General features: G+C 34.5%; 1 protein-coding gene and 1 long non-coding RNA gene across 2 annotated transcripts; one reads left to right on the plus strand and one right to left on the minus strand.

Annotated features, from left to right (window-relative positions):
• Positions 1 to 51: 51 nt before the first annotated feature.
• LOC149479943 (uncharacterized) lies at positions 52 to 2,413 on the plus strand. Its single transcript, XR_016317152.1, has 2 exons — positions 52 to 770; positions 1,910 to 2,413. It is a non-coding gene; the product is annotated as an uncharacterized LOC149479943 (long non-coding RNA).
• Positions 2,414 to 3,057: 644 nt separating this feature from the next.
• Positions 3,058 to 10,884, minus strand: Upf1 (Upf1 RNA helicase). Its single transcript, XM_089707529.1, has 10 exons — positions 10,524 to 10,884; positions 10,255 to 10,442; positions 9,613 to 9,813; positions 8,148 to 8,218; positions 7,997 to 8,064; positions 7,702 to 7,817; positions 7,186 to 7,395; positions 6,814 to 6,984; positions 6,218 to 6,377; positions 3,058 to 5,959 (listed from the first exon to the last, which is right to left on the minus strand). Exons 1-10 carry the CDS (start codon positions 10,701 to 10,703, stop codon positions 4,205 to 4,207), a joined length of 3,120 nt encoding a protein of 1,039 aa, XP_089563655.1. The 5' UTR covers positions 10,704 to 10,884; the 3' UTR covers positions 3,058 to 4,204.
• Between the last annotated feature and the right edge of the window lie 9,810 nt (positions 10,885 to 20,694).

A 20,694-nucleotide genomic window follows, 5' to 3' on the forward strand; every position in this document is an offset into this window, starting at 1 on the left:
TGCTCTGCCGTGCCATGCCGTGCCGTGCCGGCAGTGGGCGCCGGCCCTTAAAAGCCTCGAATATTTTGATAGATTATTTTTGCTTCGTATTTCTTGCGTCTTTTTAGTTCCGAAGTTATACCATACAATCTCCCAAATGTCTCATTTATATCTTATAAATGTAATCAGAAAACCCCGCAGTATAAATTAACACTATGATGCTGAAGTGAAATGAAATTGTACGAATACTGTCTATTTACGATAAATTTATGACTAATTTTATTTGTGATTACATGAGATCTTAGAAATTATTGATTGTACTACTAGATTACAATTCAGTAATTGTATCTTTAAGGATTGTTAAAAGACATGCCCGTCCTAATATTATTATTATTTGTAAATTTACAGAAAAAAAATTTAGAGTTTGCGTATTTCTTTTTTATTATGAGTCTTCCACATTCTTTTTTAAAGTATATTGTATGAATCTCCAAAACTTATAATCCAATGAAGACTACTCATTGCTCAAATGGTATTTTATCGTAATTGGGACAGAATTTAATTTTGATATTGTCGAATCTATGTAAAAATAATACGTATTATCAGGCAGCTTTAGCTAGCATAAAATGGTAGATCTTATATTAATAATTGTGCATCATACATATATTACGTTTACCAAAAACGCACAATTATTTTATGATATTTTAATTTAAGAAATTTATTTTGAACTTTGTAATGGAAATTGGAATGATCTGGTTTTTAAAAGATAGTTTATTAATATTGAAAATATTATAGTACATATTGCATATAGTCCAGTCTGTGGGGAAATGTAAAAGCCTCTGCTCTACAAAAGGTGGCGTAGAAAATGTTTTGAAACAATATTGTTTAGGTATGAAAGGTTAATAAAAATCCAAGTTTTCGACCTTGACGGACCCAGGCGCTAGCCGCCATCTTGAATTAAAGGTGCTAAAATTAGGTATATTTTAAATAACTTCTCAATTGTTTACTAAATCACAAAAGTGTCTATGAGGGGTTCAAAGAAGACAAAATTACCTACATTTTTTTCATACATGATTATTCTGTAAGTCTTAAAGGTAAAAAGTTACAAGCGACGGAAATAATAATATTTACAGAAATCATATAATTTTAATTTTGTTTAAAAATTGTGCAGCAACCTTTTTTTATTCTTTTTGATAGCCCGGGCTGGTTAATGGTGGCTTCTTCATTATCGTCGCTGAAATTTTCTGTTTCATTGTCTGTATTTTTAGTTTCCAACCATGAAATTTCGTCGATTAAATTTACTTTTTATTGATAACTTTACGAATCGTTCATATCGGATATCTTCTAAGGATTCCTTATCCATGTCCCCTCCGTAAAAAGTTACTAGAAAGCGTGCTCCAGCGTCTTCGATTTCTTCTGGTCATGATGACGAAATTTCATGGTTGGAAACTAAAAATACAGACAATGAAACAGAAAATTTCAGCGACGATAATGAAGATGCCACCATTAACCAGCCCGGGCCATCAAAGAGAATTAAAAAATGATAGCTGTACAATTTTTAAACAAAATTAAAATTATATGATTTCTGTAAATATTATTATTTCCGTCGCTTGTAACTTTTTACCTTTAAGACTTAAAGAATAATAATGTATGAAAAAAATGTAGGTAATTTTGTCTTCTTTGAACCCCTCATAGACACTTTTGTGATTTAGTAAACAATAGAGAAGTTATTTAAAATATACCTAATTTTAGCACCTTTAATTCAAGATGGCGGCTAGCGCCTGGGTCCGTCAAGGTCGAAAACTTGGATTTTGATTAACCTTTCATACCTAAACAATATCGTTTCAAAACATTTTCTACGCCACCTTTTGTAGAGCATAAATACCTACAGACTGGATTAATACTATTACTTGCAATTTTATTTCAACGAGAGTTTTTTATTGGAAATTCGATTAAGCTGATTTATTAGTTTATCATAAAATATTTGAAAACCATACGTCATTTTGTACCATAAATATATTTTATAAAATCAATAAAAATTACAAGTTTGAAAGGATTAACGTGCCCTCTTTTTTAATTATTATAGTCGTGATGTGCGGAGCTCAGACTAAGTATGGACCTAGTATTCACCCAAGCATTTATATATGCCATTTACTTGTTATATATTTTGAACAGAGTAATAATATAGACTATAAACTGGGAGTAATAATGTGTGAAGTGTATTTTACAATACTGCTAAAAAGTCAAAATAAGCATATTTTTGAAGTGAACGATATGTTTTTTTAAATGTTTTGACCATTTACCTACTTACACATTAATGGCTTGTTAAGAAGAAGTTTTTGACTCATGGACTTGTATAATTATTTATATTGTAGTTTTACTTTATATAACTTATACAGATTTTAACATTGTTTTATTAAATGTATCCATATTATAATTTGAGTTTTATTTCGCTGAAATCCTACTTCACTACATAGTATAAACTATAAAACAAAGTCGCTTTCTCTGTCCCTATGTATGCTTAAATCTTTAAAACTACGCAACGGATTTTGATGCGGTTTTTTTTAAATAGATAGTGATTCAAGAGGAAGGTTTAAGTATATTATTTATTATGTTTTAGACAAAGCGGGCGAAGCCGCGGACGGAAAGATAGTATATTATAAATGCGAAAGTTTGTGAGGATGGATGGATGTTTCATGTTTGTTACTATTACACGCAAATACTAATGAACCGATTACCTGTGTAACAATGAAATTTGGAATGTGGGTAGTTAAAACACCCAGAATAAAACATAGGCTTTTTATCCCGGACATCCCACAGGGTCGGGAACTATGCGGGTTTTTCTTTGAAAACGCGGGCGGTATTTAATGTATTGGTGATCATCCATCGTTGTAATAAATGGTTATTGATTCCAAACTAATTCTATCATTCATAACCATCAAAGAGCATAGGTAAGTTTCATAAAAAACTGGTCCAACTTATCAAATCCTAAAAAGATAGACATTCTCTCTATACTTATATTTTGAAGGCGCCGAGTTCAGGAGCCACGGGTTCGATTTGAAAAATAAATAAAACGAGATATTGATGATAGAACCTTTATTGATTTTCCCTCACAATATAAAACAAATTATTATAAAAACAAGGAAATTTCATAAAAATAACAGGAAAAACGTCAATTATATTTTATACTAAACAGTTTTGCACTTAAAAAGTTATTTTTAGGCGTTCGATTTCATTAAAATCACAAATCATTGAACAAATGGTTTTCATAATTTCATTTTCTACAAATGTTCTTATTTCAAACTTTAAATTTTTTCAATAACGAATTTGATCAACACGTCTTGAATTATATAAAATTACTATTTCTTATAACATCTATTTCTCTAAATGTCTATTAAGGGCAGGACGTTATTAATAGATAATTTGATACATTGCGTAAGTTCTCGAAAAAATAAATACATATTATCACATGAAAGTTCTCACTTAACATTCGGTAGAATAAATTTTAAGAGTAAGCATGTGTTAAAGAAACGTTAATATAGGTTAAATTGTAGAAGGAAAAACAATGAAGTATTTATTGCTGATATATTGCCTAGAAGATTCTGACTTAACAATTTGTTAATGTCAATAATATGAGTGATAGCGAAATGAACATAAACCACATACAATGCCCTTATGAATAATGCTAACTGGCTAATTGATATTTTTTTTGTTTTATAAAATAATATAGAAATAATAAACCTACTTTTTAATGGGCGATTTCATGATTCTCGTACCCCGCACGATTCGAAGGGTAAAAAGAGATCATTAGAATAATGTGGGAACATAAATTTTTAGTTTGTGCTTGATGGTCGTAACATCGACGTAATTCGCATGACAACTATTTACGACCACTGATATCGAAACGCTCAATATAACAAATGAATGGAGGTCGAACATTCAATTTACTATCCCCGTAACGATGAAATGTAAACCTAGCCCGTGTCGTAAGGTGCACTACAATCGGGACGCGCGACACGCGTCCACTCTCGAGATGTTCGGGCGGGGAGCTGCTCGCGATCCCGCCGCCGGCGCGACCGCCCTCGGGCCCGGGGAGCGTCTGTCACCCGGCTTCGGGCGGGCGTCGGTCCGGTTCACGGTGCGTCGGCGTCTCTCGTCGGTCCCGTGTCTCCCCGAGGGAGCGAGGTCGGCTGAAGCGGCGCGGCCCGCGGCGGTCCGCCCGCTGCTCTCAGTACTGGCCGCATCGCGCGCGGAACCCGCCCTGGTACGTGGAGTCCTGAGACAGCAGCCCGTCCGGCTGCGACGGGCAGTCCGGCGCGGCCGACTCCTGGCTGAAGTCCGGCTGCGACGCGCCCTGCGACAGCGACAGCGGCGGCTGCTGCGACAGCGGCTCCTGCGACAGGCGCGGCGGCCGCTTCCTGCCGCCGCGCTGCAGGCCGGCGGCGGGCGCGCGCTGCAGGCCGCGGTGCGCCGAGAAGGCGGCGGGCGGCACGGGCGCGTGCAGCATGGCGGCGCGCTCCGGGCCCACGTATGCGAGCGGGTCGCGCAGCGGCCGCGCGCGGTCGTACACCGAGCCCGGCACCATCGCCTCGCGCGCGTCGAACATGGACGTCGACATGAAGTGCGACCCGGGGTTCTGGGCGTTCACCAGTTTCTTCGGCTTCGCAAACTGTATTGCGGATTCTTTCAGGTTGGACAGTGGACCTTCGGTTAACACGCGACGTTCCTTGTAAAACGCCAGCAGATGGTTCCACAGTGGCTGTTTACTTAGAACTTTTGGGTTGCCGACGACGATGAGACCATATTTTGCGCGGGTCAGAGCTACGTTCAAACGGCGCGGGTCGCTTAAAAATCCAATTCCTTGATGCTCGTTAGAACGGACGCACGACATGATTATGATGTCTTTTTCACGACCTTGGAAAGCGTCGACGCTGGCGACCTCGATTTCTTGGTATAATTTGGCGTGCAAACTTCCTTGGTACTGCATATGTTGCACTAAATAAGATCGTTGTCCTTCATAAGGTGTAATGATGCCTATTTGCTCAGGTCTGACACCGGCTTTTAAGAAGCGAGTTGTTAATTTTTCCACATTGGCGGCTTCAGTACGATTCAGATAAGATGTCCCTGACCCCGCGATTTCTTCTTGTCCTTGTGTTACATAGAAAAACATAGGTCTATCCGGTCTCGGCCAAGGAAAATCAATTTTGTGAAGGCGTCTCTCTTCAGCGCTGACGCCATTCTGAAGCGATCCTTCATAAAAGAAATCGGAGGGGAATCGCGAAAGTTCTGGATGCATGCGATATTGAACTTCAAGGCGGAATGGACGAATTCCAAGAACAACTAATCTTTCGAAAAGACTTTGACTGAGACCAGCTTTCGCTGCCTTTTTACACATTACGACCGGGCCTAACTGACAGTGATCTCCTACCAGTATAAGTTGTCTAGCACCAAGAACAACGGGTACCATGCATTCAGGTTCCGTAGATTGCATGCCCTCGTCGATAAGAATAGATTGGAATCGCATGCGAGCAACTCTAGGATCGCCCGCTCCGACGCAAGTTGTACAAACAACGTCGGCAGCATCGAGAAGTCTACGTTCTGCCGCTCTACGTAATGCTCTATATCTTCTTTCATCAGCCGCCGACAGTTCCCCGGCTTCTTCCTTTAATCTAGTTAACTTGCGCAATTCACTATCTGCTGAACCCAAAGCACGTGCTTGTTCGTGTAGTGCTAAAAATGATACCGAAGACTCCATTGCTTCACGCGACTTGGCGCATAATCTAACTACTTTCAGTCCAGTTCGATGGATCTTTTCAGTAAGCTGGTCAACCGCTGTGTTTGATGGCGCACATACGAGAACAGGTCCACCATTTTGTCTTACAAGCTGATATACAATAGTCGCCGATGTAACAGTTTTACCTGTGCCGGGAGGACCTTGGATCAACGATAAGGGGCGTTGAAGTGCGTGTTTCACAGCGTATACCTGTAAAAGAAACATTCTCTATATTAATATTATGCAGGGGTTGAAATTCAGCTTCTTAATTTCAACATTTACAACTCTTCTACTGCTACTGATGCAATGAAACTTGAAAAATGTCTGCATTTTAAATTTTAACACAAAATGAGTTAATTAATGAGTTAATCTCTATATATGGAGGTAACTATTAAACATTTACGAGATCTTAATAAACAGCAATATAGTTTATTTCTCAAATTTATGTAATGTAAATAAAACAATTACCTGTGATCTATTAAGATCGGGTAGATTAGGTGCGCTGAAATGTTTGGGTAAATGGACACGGAACAGAACTTCCTCCACTTCATGGCCGAGTAGACGGCGGTAGATGTACCCCGATACGGACGAGTCGTCCACCGCGAATTTGCGTAAAGCTAGTTGCATTCTGGAATGTATTTAACTCAATTTAATATAAAAATTACACATTTCAATTTTCAAATATATTCTACTAGCTTTCTACCCGCGGTTTCGCCTGCGCAGTCAAAGTAAAAACCCGCATAGTTCCCGTTCCCGTGGGATTTCCGGGATAAAGCCTATCCTATGTCCCGGGGTAAAAAGTAGCCTATGTCCTTTCTCGGGTATCAAAATATCTCCATACCAAATTTCATGCAAATTGGTTCAGTAGTTAAGGCGTGATTGAGTAACAGACAGACAGAGTTACTTTCGCATTTATAATGTTAGTATGGATTTTAACTGTATGTGAACAGATATAGAAAATTTTAATTATTTCATCAAATTGTTCTTGTTTTTTTTAATAATGTTGTTAAAATTTTTATGGAATGAGCAATAAGTTTGAATCGAATTTAACTAGATTATTTTACCTATCAAAAGACGTGCTCTTCCATATAAAATCCACCACAAAATTGGAAGTGCAGTCGAGTGGTGCGCCGGCGCCGCTTTTCAACTCAAGCCCTACATCGTCACCGTAGTTATCGGGCACCTTTATCACGTGACCCACACCTGACCACGCTTTGTGAAGTTCTCCAATATACCTGCAATGTCAATGACAAAATATTAAAAATAGTTACTAATTTAAGAATAAAGTAATAATTTCCGTAATTAAAGTAATAATTTGCTTAATATATAGTAGTATAATAAATTTACTTTTAATCAATTTTTTTTTTTGTATCAATATTTATACGACTATTTTAATTGATATGTCTGTTAATTGTTATTCTTGTTTTATGCCTTACCTCAATCTCAATTCATCACCATGCATGAGTTTCATATCACTGTCGGTTTTAGCCAAAGTGAAGTAAGCAATTGTTTTCTTATTGAGTCCCACATCCCAACGGACTTCGATTCCTTCTTGCGTTTGTGACTCCTTCAATCTTTTGTCATAATCAGCTTCTAATTTAACCAAAGGACCAAATATATTTTGATATTGATATCCATCTTCATATCTGTAAATGTTATTTCATTGTTAGTAGAAAAAGATGGAGGAATATTGATATTTTAAGGTAATAAATAATTTAAATGACTGTCTAAATAGATATGTAAAGGGTATGTGTGCTTAGTTTCTTTTTTCAGTAAACTGTTGATACTACACTAGTTATTTTAACAATCTGTAGATATTATCTCTCTTTTTTTATCAACATAAGAAATATCATGGGAGAAGGCAAATTTAGAAAACTATAATATTTTGTGAATTAGAAGTATTTTTAGAAATTTATTTATTTAAATTTCTATCGTTAATACTAAATATGTACCTTAACAACACTTGATGTGGCTCTTCATCAACTCCTGGTTTCTCTAAATCTTGGAATGTGGCGTCCACATTATCTCTCCAAAGCTCTTCGAGTCGTCCAATTTGTTGTGGTGTTACCTGGAATTATCAAATTTAGAATTAATAATTTCTGTTCACCATTTCACATGAAATGCAAAAATGTGTATCAGGTAACTTTAAAAAATTAAAATTAGTACCAGTATTTTTCATATAATATTATATAATTATTTCATAGAGCTAAGTAGAGATAAGAAGCTTATTTTTATGGTTATACATACCTGGCGAGCTCTCATTTGTTCAGCTTCAGATGGTACTTTTACAAGCCAGGACAGGAAAGCCCGATCAGCTGTAAATAATATATATATTTTACAATTATACTATACTTACATTTTTTATTAGTTAAAAATACATTTTATAGACAAAACTTACATATCAACGGTTTCCATTGCTCTTGATCCCAATTCATATCTTTCAGCGAACTTTGTGCAGCACAAGGTTGTCTAAAATATTTTATTATTTATAATAAATTGTTCTATAATTTTAATTGATAGAGCATGCATGCTTTAGGTACTTGTCACACCATAATTTATAACATATTAACAAGGAGCATGATAAGCCAAGAACAAATATGTTACAAATCGAATTAAGTTCTCGCCACCAAGGGATAGTTAATTAATGCTTTTCTTTGAAATCTCTTGATGTTTAGTATCTTATATATAAAAATGAATCGCAAAATGTGTTGGTAAGCGCATAACTCGAGAACGGCTGAACCGATTTCGATAATTCTTTTTTTATTATATTCCTTGAAGTACGAGGATGGTTCTTATGTAGAGAAAACGTAAACATGTACCACGGGCGAAGCCGGGGCGGACCGCTAGTCAATAATAAAAATTGGTATTTCTATTATTCCTCTAATTCAAGATAATAAAATCCTTACATATATGAAAATAATGGATCCCCAGATCCTTAACACATATGGTGTGACAAATGCTTAAAGCCCATGATTGTATTGAAAACTGTATAAACAAGTCAAAGTGGTAACGCTAACAATAATGTTATATCACTACATAGTATAAAACAAAGTCGCTTTCCCTGTCCCTATGTCCCTTTGTACGCTTAAATCTTTGAAACTACACAACGGATTTTGATGCGGTTTTTTTAAATAGATAGAGTGATTCAAGAGGAAGGTTTATATGTATAATAACATCTATTAAATAGTGGAGAAGTACTGTTATTTTTGAGGTTTCTAATGTGATGTCGTAAAAAATTACATTTTTTCCGCTTACATTGCAAACGCAGGCTGAACCCTACGAGTTTTATCAAAATAATGTACTAAGTATTATACACATTGAAAAGGTCTAAAGAAAAGTCCGCGATGGTATATGTCTATCTCTTATGGATAACCCACAATAACTTTTTTTTGTAATTTACTTTTTACGACAAATAATGGCTAATTTTCGATGCGATTTTAACCAATACAGCATTAATCCTTAACCAATTAAATACCTTGAATGCATTGTTCATTTAATATAGATCTATATGGCCCTTTACACCGTATGATTTAAGTGAATATTTTCGAAGATATAACAGATTTAAAAATTGCGGGACTTAGCGTTTGCGGCGGCCGCCCAGCTATCTATTTTATACCCGTGCGAAGCTGGAGCGGGCCGCTTTGTTTTTTTATACAACGTTCACAGTTTTTCTGTAGTGTATTTACTATTTAGTATCAGCATTGCACCCGTGCGAAGCCGGGGCGGGTCGCTAGTTATGTTTTATAATATAGCTAACATTTAATTTGTACATCATACCTAGTAAATTTACAAATATATATTTACTATTCAAAAATCGATTACTTTATTATCAAAAGTATTCAATACATAAAATGTCAACTCACCGGCACAGAAGCACAACAACTGAATCTGCTTTCGCTGGTATAAATCCCAGAACAAAAACATTCCGAGCTCCACAAGAATAACACTCAAGTAAGGTCTCTCCCAAAGGGCCGTCACGGTGTAATGCAGCTTCCTTATGTTTTGCTCTCACTAAATGGTTAATTATGTGAGACCCTGATGTATTGCCACGTCCATTACAGAACCTGTATACAAAATATTATCAAATGTAAGGGTTACTGTTTACTTCCTATTACTCACTCAAACTACATTAATATTCATGGTGCAATACTTTTGAAAAGTTAACATAGTTGGTACTCAGGTATAAGATTGTTTTGACCTTCTTGATTAAATTTTAAAAAGGAAAATGTAAGGAAAAATTATGTTGCATTAGAAATTTATATTTCACATGAAATTCCAAAGACATCTTCCCTTTCCTTGTTTCATAACAAATTCAAAATCTTCCTCTTTCTTGTTTCATAACATTGTGCTGTTATTATTTTCTATGTCATGTTTATTACACATTAGTTTTCTTTTCAATTTTAATTTCGTCAGAATATTTATTGGGCACTTCAATTGTTCCCATATTTTTTTTTACCAATACATGGGGAAAACAAAATAACATGTGTATATTGAATGTAATTTACCATTTACTACAGATGTTGCACATAACAACAGTGGCTGGGTCGTGTATGCCACAATATTTGCAGGCATGATCAGGCAACTCTTTGCTGCTGTATAGAGCTTCATCATCTTCCTCGAATTGCAATTCTGCTATTGCATTAGTTACACTTGATAATTTCGAACTTAGATCGGATCTTCCTAAGCCGTTGACCTAAAATTTACAACAACTTGTTAAGTCACGTAAGCGATCAACTTAAGCCATAATTAGGTTATGTAAATACAATACATTTACCTGGTTTGACGAAGCTAAGCCGTGGTCATGTTGAGAGGCTTGCGTTTGACTTTGTGAAGGTAAAGTAAAGTCAGTAAATTCAAATTCAGAACCCTGAGTATCAGCACCAATAAGATCTGTCTCCTCAGTATCCAGAAACGTGAGCGTTTGAGAGCTCGGTCCGTATGCGTCGACGCTCATTTTTATAAACAACAACTAAGTTAAGTGCAGGAAATAAAATTTGTCAAAAAAGTAAAATATTGCAGTTGCTGAGAAAAATCCCATAACAAATTCCCAATTCTCAACTTGCTACTGATGATAACGATGTTGATGACCAAGAAAATTCGCCATGTTAGCACAGCACACTAAATGGTTTGCTTTCTATTCAATGTTCATAAAGGTTGAAACTTCAGATTGGCTAAAATATTACCTGCATTTTATTATAGCCAATCACAATTACATAGAATTTTATTAACCAATAGCACGCGACGAAAACAAGCACCATAGACTAAATACGAAAGATAGTGGAAAACTGACTTATGTGTCATCTCGTGTGTCATATTCATAGGGCGTATTCAGAAAGAAAGCTTGAAACTTATAAGCGCTTATCGGCGCTTGTCATGTTCATATATTTTCCTGCGCGGGTTGACAGCACTGACAGGAAAATATATGAACATGACAAGCGCCGATAAGCGCTTACAAGTTTCAAGCTTTCTTTCTGAATACGCCCATAGATTTCGAATTCTTTACACTTTTAGGAAAGCCATTCACAGTTAGACTTTTAAATTATTTGCTTCTTTTTATAAAGACATCGTTTATTGCAATTTAAATTTAAATTTAAATGTAAATAATATTTACATAGGACAAGAATATTATAATCAAATAGTCGAATAATCGAATATTCTAATAGTATAAAGTATGAATACTTATGTTTAAAAATGCCGTAAGTTTCACTTTTTTTGCTTTGCTATTTACACGCTATTTATCTATTCTTGTAAAAATATTAAATATATTATTAATAAAAAAGCGACCGATACATCCGCAGAAGAAAAGTAATGTTTATTGAGGGCATTGAGGGATATTAACAAAAGTAGGTAGTCATCAATAACGTCCTATGAAGTTACTAAAGGGATATAAATTGAGATTTGTTTATATATAGGTATGTGTGGTTCTCATTTCAAGTATATAACTACATACTTATATTTTTTAATTTATATTTTTGTAAGCTTAAAATGTAGAGTTAGCTCTATTATAAGTTTATATTATAAGTTAAGCCCGTAAAAACATTCTTATTTAGATCAAAATGTTCCATTTAAGTCGTTACCTATAGAAATATAGTTGATATCCTATTTTTCAATAGGTGCCTACGGTTTCCGATACTACGCGTACATTGACCGATTTAACGGTGAACTATGGCTAGCAAACTTCCGCAGGATTACCCAATTTTGACACATCTGGTTAATATCTTATATATAAAAATGAAAGGCGAAGCCGGGGCGGACCGCTAGTTTTAAATAAATAGACCAGATTGCAGTCATTTGTTTAAAATAATTAATATCGCTAATAATAAACTATTTTTATATCAGTAGTTATACTTTAACTGTTTATAAATAAGTATTATATCTATTGCAGAAGTAAATAATGTGGAAATATCTTATATATAAAATTCTCGTGTCACAATGTTAGTCTGCATACTCCTCCGAAACGGGTGGACCGATTCTCATTAAATTTTCTGTGCATATCCGGTAAGTCTGAGAATCGGCCAACATCTATTTTTCATATGTACCACGGGCGAAGCCGGGGCGGACCGCTAGTAATATATAAAATTTAATTAATTTGATTAAATATGTTTAATATTTTATTTGTTGCATCACATGAATGCTTTATAACTAGGCGTTTTCCTTTACCTATACTATTTACAAAAATTATAGGTAAAGGAAAGAAAGGAAAATAATTGTTCTGCTATCGATTTTTACGTACCTACCTACTAACTTACCTACATTTAAAAATTATTTTAGAATAAGTACAATGTTCTCTACATTCTATCAAAATAAGTTTGTTTTACACTGAAGAGATTATTAATTATTAATATTATAAAAACTGAAAGTAATAAAAGATAAATGCATCAAATAATTTACGCTGTATCTTAACACCAATAAACTTCTGGATTAGCAACAAGTTTTTGGCACAGAGCCAGTTATGAATAGTATGATAAATACACCTAGTCTGAGCGTTTAATAAAATAGCGGAATATCCGCAATCTATTACTTAGTGAACACAATGAAAATATATAATCTGTTACTCAGTGATCACAATGAATGTGGGAGTCGAGCACGCTTCGTTACATCATGAATTTGGCTAGCTTGCACCGGGAAAGGTACCACACCCCCACAGAAAATCGGCGTGAAAAAGTAGCATGCAAAGCTACTGTGTTTTGTTCGGTGAGTGGGGGAGCTGGAGGCCCGTATCTTTATCCTTAGACCTATGCGAGTAAGTCAACCCCGGAAGGGTTGGAAATAGTAGGAATATAAGTTACGTATGTCGAACTTTTTAAATAAATTGATATGAAAAATAGGTATACTAGGTACTTATATGCATAAGCAGCTAATGCCATAAAAAAAAAATCGGAGTGATTTTGATCGTAAAATAAACACAACAACAAACATATTTTATAATATTTAAAATTATATTTTAACTAATTACTAGACTGGCTAGTTGGCTACGTGTAGGTACCTATAGATTACGTTTTGTTCAGAACCATCATGATGAATATCAATATAATGATGTGTTCGCGAAGGCATATATCTTATTTTAACTGAATCTTGTATTTCTCATTTTGTTTTTGAGATGCTTAGGATTTTATCCTTTTACAGTTTTATAATTGCTAAGAAGCGTTATAGTTTATTTTTTATTAATCGGATGATCATATTCAAATCTGTTCTGGGAAGTGTTACAAAAAATGTATACCTAATTTAAATATTTCCGTTCAGGAAGGTAAATTTCTGTACAAAAACACTATTCTTTTACCACACCTTCGGCGTTTGGTTTTGTGTTCGCTGAATTTTAATTAGGATTTTCCTTATTTTATTTTTATGTGTATCTTTGGATCTGTGCCTTCGCTGCTCATCTTGTGTTGTATTTAAACGTTTAATCTATACTTCTATACTATAATATTATAAAGCTGAATTTTTTGTTTGTTTGTTTGAACGCGCTAATCTCAGGAACTACTGGTCCGATTTGAAAAATTCCTTCGGTGTTAGATAGCCCATGTATCGAGGAAGGCTATATAGGCTATATATCATCACTAAGTCCAACAGGAGCGGAGCTACACGGGTGAAACCGAGAAGCGCAGCAGTTATACATAAAGATACCACCACATACATAGTTTATATGTATGTATTCTAAGTAGTAGGTAATTGAGTATACAAAAGCACAGAATAATAAGAAGTAGACAAAAGCTACTCTACATCGCGTTGAAACATCTCATTGAAACATCTTATTGTCTCTGGAATTTCCTGTAGACATACTCGGTCGAAGCCATGGGCGGAAAGCTAGTTTATTCAAAACGAGCATTGTTTCCAATGTTTCTGAAATCAATTGATAAATGAGCTTTCAGCTGTCATCAGTTCGTACCCAATTAAAGGACAACAAGGCACTGACCACAAATTGTAGTGCCTGTATATCAGATTTCGTTGCATTTGACTGAAAGAGTCAACTAATTGATGCAAATACGTTGTCTGATTGGGAACGATGCCCTTTTGCCAGATGTTTTACTTGATTCAATTGGCAGCCCATTTTTTTATGTAAGACGAAATAATAAATATATTTATTTTATGACATAGGTATATGGTACCTGATCGATTTAAAAAGTTGCATTATTTGCAATGTTTGTTGTAAAAATATAGTATCCTATACCTATGTATTGAAGTATATAGGTATAATTAAATATAAAAGCTACAAGGGAAGATTCTGACTGGCGACTATATTTTATAAAAAATGTGTGTAGGTAGGTACCTACTAAAATATAAGAAGTGATTAGAAGTAGCTGCTCTAGGAAGGTACTATAGCAATTTAGTTAAGCTTTTTTGTATCTATCAATAAGCGATTAGACTGAGTGTGCAGCTATTCGCAACAACACAAAAATCGCTTCACTGTTAGGTTATGACAGTACTCTTTGGTTATGACCACCTGCTGCGTTCGTTATCATTATCATATAAATCATGAAACTCAAAATTATAAAGATCGCAAGTGCAATACGGCGAACTTTGCGCGGAGCCTTTTCTAGAGAAGTTCCAACTAGGCATGTATTCTATTTTTTTTCACTGATTTATTAACACAGTATAACAACGATACTTTTTATTCACCCATATTAAGTGATAGATTATATATTTTGTTTTATGTAAATTAATTGTCAATCCGTAACATTTTTAATTGGTTATCACTTATTCACCGGACCGTATAATTTAGACAGTACGTAGACTACCCATTATGTAATTCAATTATGTAGATAGTAAGTTATAGGAACGTATTTCGTCTAGGCACGAGACAATTGTTGACAATTGGTGCGGATCGGCGCCAGTCGTGATGTCACCGACTGACGGCCGCTGTTCTGATTTAAACTTTAAAGCGCTCGAATGAACAAGCCATGCCTTTAATTTCCCCTATAGAAGATGTGATCTTGTGATAATTAAGCGTATTAAGATGTATGACAGTATCTTAACAGTAGGTATATATGGTAATTAGTAAAAAAAGTACAAAGATACTCACTTATGAAACTGAAGCTTACGGCAATATCTCTTTTTGTTTTTTTTTTTACGCCTTGAACATAATTACGCCTGATGGTAAGCTTTATAGATATGGCCTAAGATGGTAACTACGCGCCCGTCCGATTAGGGCCCTTCTGGCCTCCTCCACTCAAGCGACAGCTCAAGCCGAGGTTCGTGATCCCCGTCAAGGGGGGACGCCCTTGTGCATGTCGCTACCAGGGTGAACCTTCAGTTCACCCCCGCGTAGAAGCCCTTGTGGCTAACATTGAGAGACACCACACAAAAAAAAAAGGTATCTACCCGCTGCTCTAGAAGGAAACCGTTTACTCTACACTGGAAGACCCTCATATTGTCGCCATCATCATAGCTTCAATAAGTATCAAAATTCTTATAACTTGTGAGTTGTGAATTTATGACTGAATTATATAATCATATGTTTAAAGATGCTCATCCTATTCCTGTATTTTCAACCCAAATGCTTAAAGGTATGCCAGAGATTTGATTACCTATGATGATAAAAAAAAAACTCATAATTTATCTCATCAAAATTAAAATAAAAATTAAATGAAAATAATAATGTTTATGATTCCTAAGAATTTCAGTTTTTCCAGAATATTAGATACAGTTTACTTACAAAGGTAAATGGTAATTGCCAATAAGTGGATAGAATCCGTGCAGACAATTTTGCAGGTACAAGACACAAACGGTAAATACCAAAATAGGTACGTCGATATACCGGAGGCAATGGTGTGCAGGTCGTGATGTTCCAGGTAACATTCTAATGTTGTATACAGGTCCTATACTTAATGCTATGTAGAGGTCTGCAAACACAACGACCACGATTCCCGAAACATCGTGTGTTCTTCCAACTCGTACAGAATAAAAGGCAAAAAGGACATCAGAATGTGACGTCGTTTTATTCTTTTGTATTGCTTCGTTGCCCATGTGCATTTGGTGTATATTATAACGTATCGGACGGCTGATCAAATATACCTTCTTGGAAACGAACCGAGGCCTGAATACCGAGTCAAGTTATTTTTGTTAATTAATAAATATATGACAAATGGATATGTAAGAACATTTGAAATATTTATTGGGTAGTCTAAGATATCATTTGTTTGCGATAGCTCGCTGTGAAAACGATTAGGCACATGTAACTATTGGCGCCAGATCTCATCGGGATTCATAGCTCGTAATATGATAATATTAGTAGTGTAGAATTGTATAGAAGGTATACTTGTAATGGGACAAGAATTGATATTCACACATTAGTCATATACATAAATAATAAATATATATCTAGATATAGGTAATTTTGAACAAGTATAGACCTTCATACTTAATACTACGGGTAGTACCTAATGTTAGGCAAACGGCAAAACCATTTATTTTTATTTTTATCTGAACCCCAATATGGTACACATTTCTAACTAAAGGAAAAACGATTGAATCTCGAATGTTATTTACAGAAATATATTATATGTAAATATATATATGTATGCAGGTATAAAATAATGTTTACTGAATATTCTATGCATATTTTAATTTTAAACTAATTACAATTAGTTACTTTGTTTCAATTAAAGAGACTATTGCAGTCAACTATCAATGTGGACTTAGTTGACGACGACGATAAGCGGAACTCAATAGTGGTTTTTATTCATAACTCATACAATGTTACAAATGACTGACGATACTGAGAGAGATTTATAAAGCTTTTTAATTTATCGCTTGACTTGATTTTATTCAGATATTCTATTTGGGTGCCTTTCTTTCATAAATAATATTATTCTAATCATATTCTAATGTACAAGTTGTCTACCTATTCAGCATTCTTAGTCCATCAGATTACAAAATGATAAAACATGATGTGATACCAGCTAAATAATACGCCCCTGGTAATAATATTGCAAAAAGGAAAATTCTGTAGGAAAATTCGCGCCATTCCAGTCGCGTTTTCTACCTGCCTACTTTAACTAAATAGCAATTTTTTGCACAAACTTACAATACATAACAAGTGAGTAAGTGACTAAGGTTAAATTAAAACTTCAAGCAGCGATTATTTATTATACCGTGTCTATAGTTATTTAAATGCTATCTTTCAAAATAATAAAATTGTTTGAGTTAATTAAGGGCAATTGTAAGGCATGTGTTTTATGTTTGCAAACAATTTAGTTCATGGCTCTATGAATTTCAATAGCAATGATTGCACAGATAAAAAAAGATGTATGTATGTATGTACTTATTCCTACCTGTACATATACCTACCTTTTTCTCTTCTGTATAAGTGTAAAATGGATTGAGGAAAAACCAAGCAGATCAAAGTTTAATGATTTTACGATTTATTATAACTTTAATATATATCTATGAATAGAAGAAATATCATAGTAAGATATATATTATCTAGATCAAAAATGCGATTATTTTAATAAGATACACGGAGTACAATTCACATCATTTTTTGTATGATTTTCAAATGGCAAGGTTAGAATATGATTAATAAAACAATAAATAGATTGTGAGATAATTGACTATAGATGATTTCCATGTCTTTTTTATACATAGGTATACCGACCCCTTAATTTATGTAAACGTATTAATTATACGAATTATTAACTTACCATAAAAAACGGAACATTTTAATAACTTAATTTTGTTTTTAAGTTGTATGGAATTCGCTTTAATTCATGCAAATATGTGTTGATTATTTGTCTTATCACTTGTGTTAGCGTCAACAGCAAGCTATGTAGGTATGTACTGTACATAGTCAATCACTAGACACTATTCCTTTTAAGTGCGTCCGGCCTCGGCTTTCCTTAGAGGATAAAGTAATTAAACCTAACAATTATTATTAAAGTATGACGTGGGAATGATCCAAATGTATCCCTATGACGTAAGTGAGTTTTTTGATAACTTTTTATATAGACCTAACGTGATCCAAATGGGTAGATTTACGAGGTTGTAATCAATTTTGGATGTTGGTACTAGATGCTAGTGCATTCATGCAGAGTCTGTTGCTATATAAAACTATTAGACTCCGCTTTCGGCTAAGCATTACAATTTTCTTGAGCCTTATCAGGATATCTTATCTTTTCGTCTTATGTAATGCTTTGCATTTATATAATCTATTAAGTTGATATTACGTAGGTACATCTTTTTTAAGCTTGTTAAACATATTTGTAAAATTTAGTTACCAATTTTATTTATGATGATAAAAGAATATTAAATTTCCTTATCATTCCAAGTTGAATCGGTAGCTTCATAATCGATAACCCGAAACAAAAGAACAAATGCCAAAAGACGAAATCGTGATCAGGGAACCAACAAGCTAGGTACATGCGTACAAGATGTACGGTTATAGGAGTAACATGATTTGATTATATTAAAAATATATGGTATAGAATTACTCAACATCCAATACGTGTATTCAGAATAATGTTGAATTATCAGTATCAATGACTTTCCCAAGCTACTCTGGGGATTTCAATTTGTTATACCGACAAGAAATTCCCTCACAGAAAATTTCCTGCAAAAGTGTGTCCTTTAAATTCTAGAAATCTCTTATGAGTTTATAATTCCATGTAACATTACTATGAATCACTATTTGATTATTATAAAATTAGGAATATAAAATAATCTAAATTTAAATTAGGTGATTATTTAACTTAGGTACGATACTTTAGAGGGTCTATCACTACATAGTATAAAACAAAGTCGCTTTCTCTGTCCCTATGTCCCTTTGTATGCTTAAATCTTTAAAACTACGCAACGGATTTTGATGTGGTTTTTTTAAATAGATACAGTGATTCAAGAGGAAGGTTTTAATATATTAGGTTTTAGACAAAGCGAGCGAAGCCGCGGGTGGTAAGCTGATAGATAATTTAAAAACTATACATGTTTTCAGTTTTGCGCTTCCGGGCGCGTGAATAAAATCAACACGGTCTATGCAATATGCATTCCCTCGGCCTTCATGCGGTCGTTCACGCATCTTCCCGGCTAATTATATCTTGTCAATGAGACAAGGCGTTCACTTTCGAAACGCATTTTTATGAACGCATTTTCTAATTTAACGCTTAAATGCGCATAACATTTGATTTAAGGAGACAATGTCGCTGTTTTTGTGTGATTATTCAATGTTGTTTTTTTTGTAGTAGGATGTAAATAATTACAAACAATTTCTCTAATTAGAATAAGAGAATGTTAAAAAATTAAAATTTATAATCCTGTTTAACAATAATAACATGCAATTTTATGTTAATATTAATTTGTTAACATATCTTAATAGTTAGGTACTTTTCTTAAAGGAGGTTATGTAGGTACCTACGTAGGGAGTAGAGTTCTGTCAAGAATTTGCAATGTGAAATGTCCATTAAAACACATAATGCATTTGATAAGATAAAACAAAGGATCGTTTGTTAGTGAGATTGTTTAATGGGCCATACGGCAAGAAGAAGAATGAAGTTTACGCCCATGCAATTGCAATACGCATCACTTCTCTTTATGAGAAAATTCCATTTTGTAGTTTAAGATTGCTATTTTTATTCGTAGACGGAAATCTAATAAGGTAGGTACCTTATTATAACATATATATCACATAGGATTTCTATAGGTCATGATGGTGGTCAAAGCACATTTTCGTCCAGTTTTTAGTCTTACACATCCACATAAGAACATGCCAGTCGATTCTAACTAATAAACTAACTAAGGTGTTCGGGAAGTATTGGGTCTGGCTCTGGTTTCCCACTTCCTCTCTCGTCGTAAGAAACACATTACTGTAAACATTTATCACTGTAATGCCGTCACGATTCCACGAATATGTAGGTTTGTAACTAGTAATATCACGGGAGTAAATGTGATCACACTTTCAGAAGTTATATATGCGCGTGTATTTACAACGTAGAGTTACAAATCTACAGGTCTCAGATTTGACTAGATACCAGACATTTGAGAACATGGGATACTTTCAGAATTTTAAATATTGAATGACAATTCATATCCAAAAGTTCTTGGTATTGAAACCCTTGCGCTATGAAGAGGAACGGCGTGATGAATGACACGACGTGAACGTGGTCGAAATTTAGTCTGGCTATTATTATAAACCCTTCAAAGCATTACTTCCTTATTTCCTGTAAATTGCGACGTTTGTAACCAAATCGACGCTTCGTATGCCAAAAATATTATCGTGTATAGAATATTAACTTTATTTAAATTGGTGTAATACGAGTTCCAAGAGTCAAGACCACACGAAAAATGACAACCTATCGCTTTTGTTCATATATCGAAAATCATAAGAACCTAAATAACAGACAAAATGTAAGATTAAAGTAGGTACTCCTTCTCCATAAGATATTATGAAATGATTACATAAACATGTAGCAGACTGCGACGAATTGCACTAAATTAGCATCGATACAATGCGATGTCGT

This window comes from Colias philodice, chromosome 19 (genome assembly GCF_061535455.1).
Source record: "Colias philodice isolate Cphi_HAF_F1 chromosome 19, ilColPhil1 Martin Lab GWU primary, whole genome shotgun sequence".
Taxonomy (NCBI): domain Eukaryota; kingdom Metazoa; phylum Arthropoda; class Insecta; order Lepidoptera; family Pieridae; genus Colias; species Colias philodice.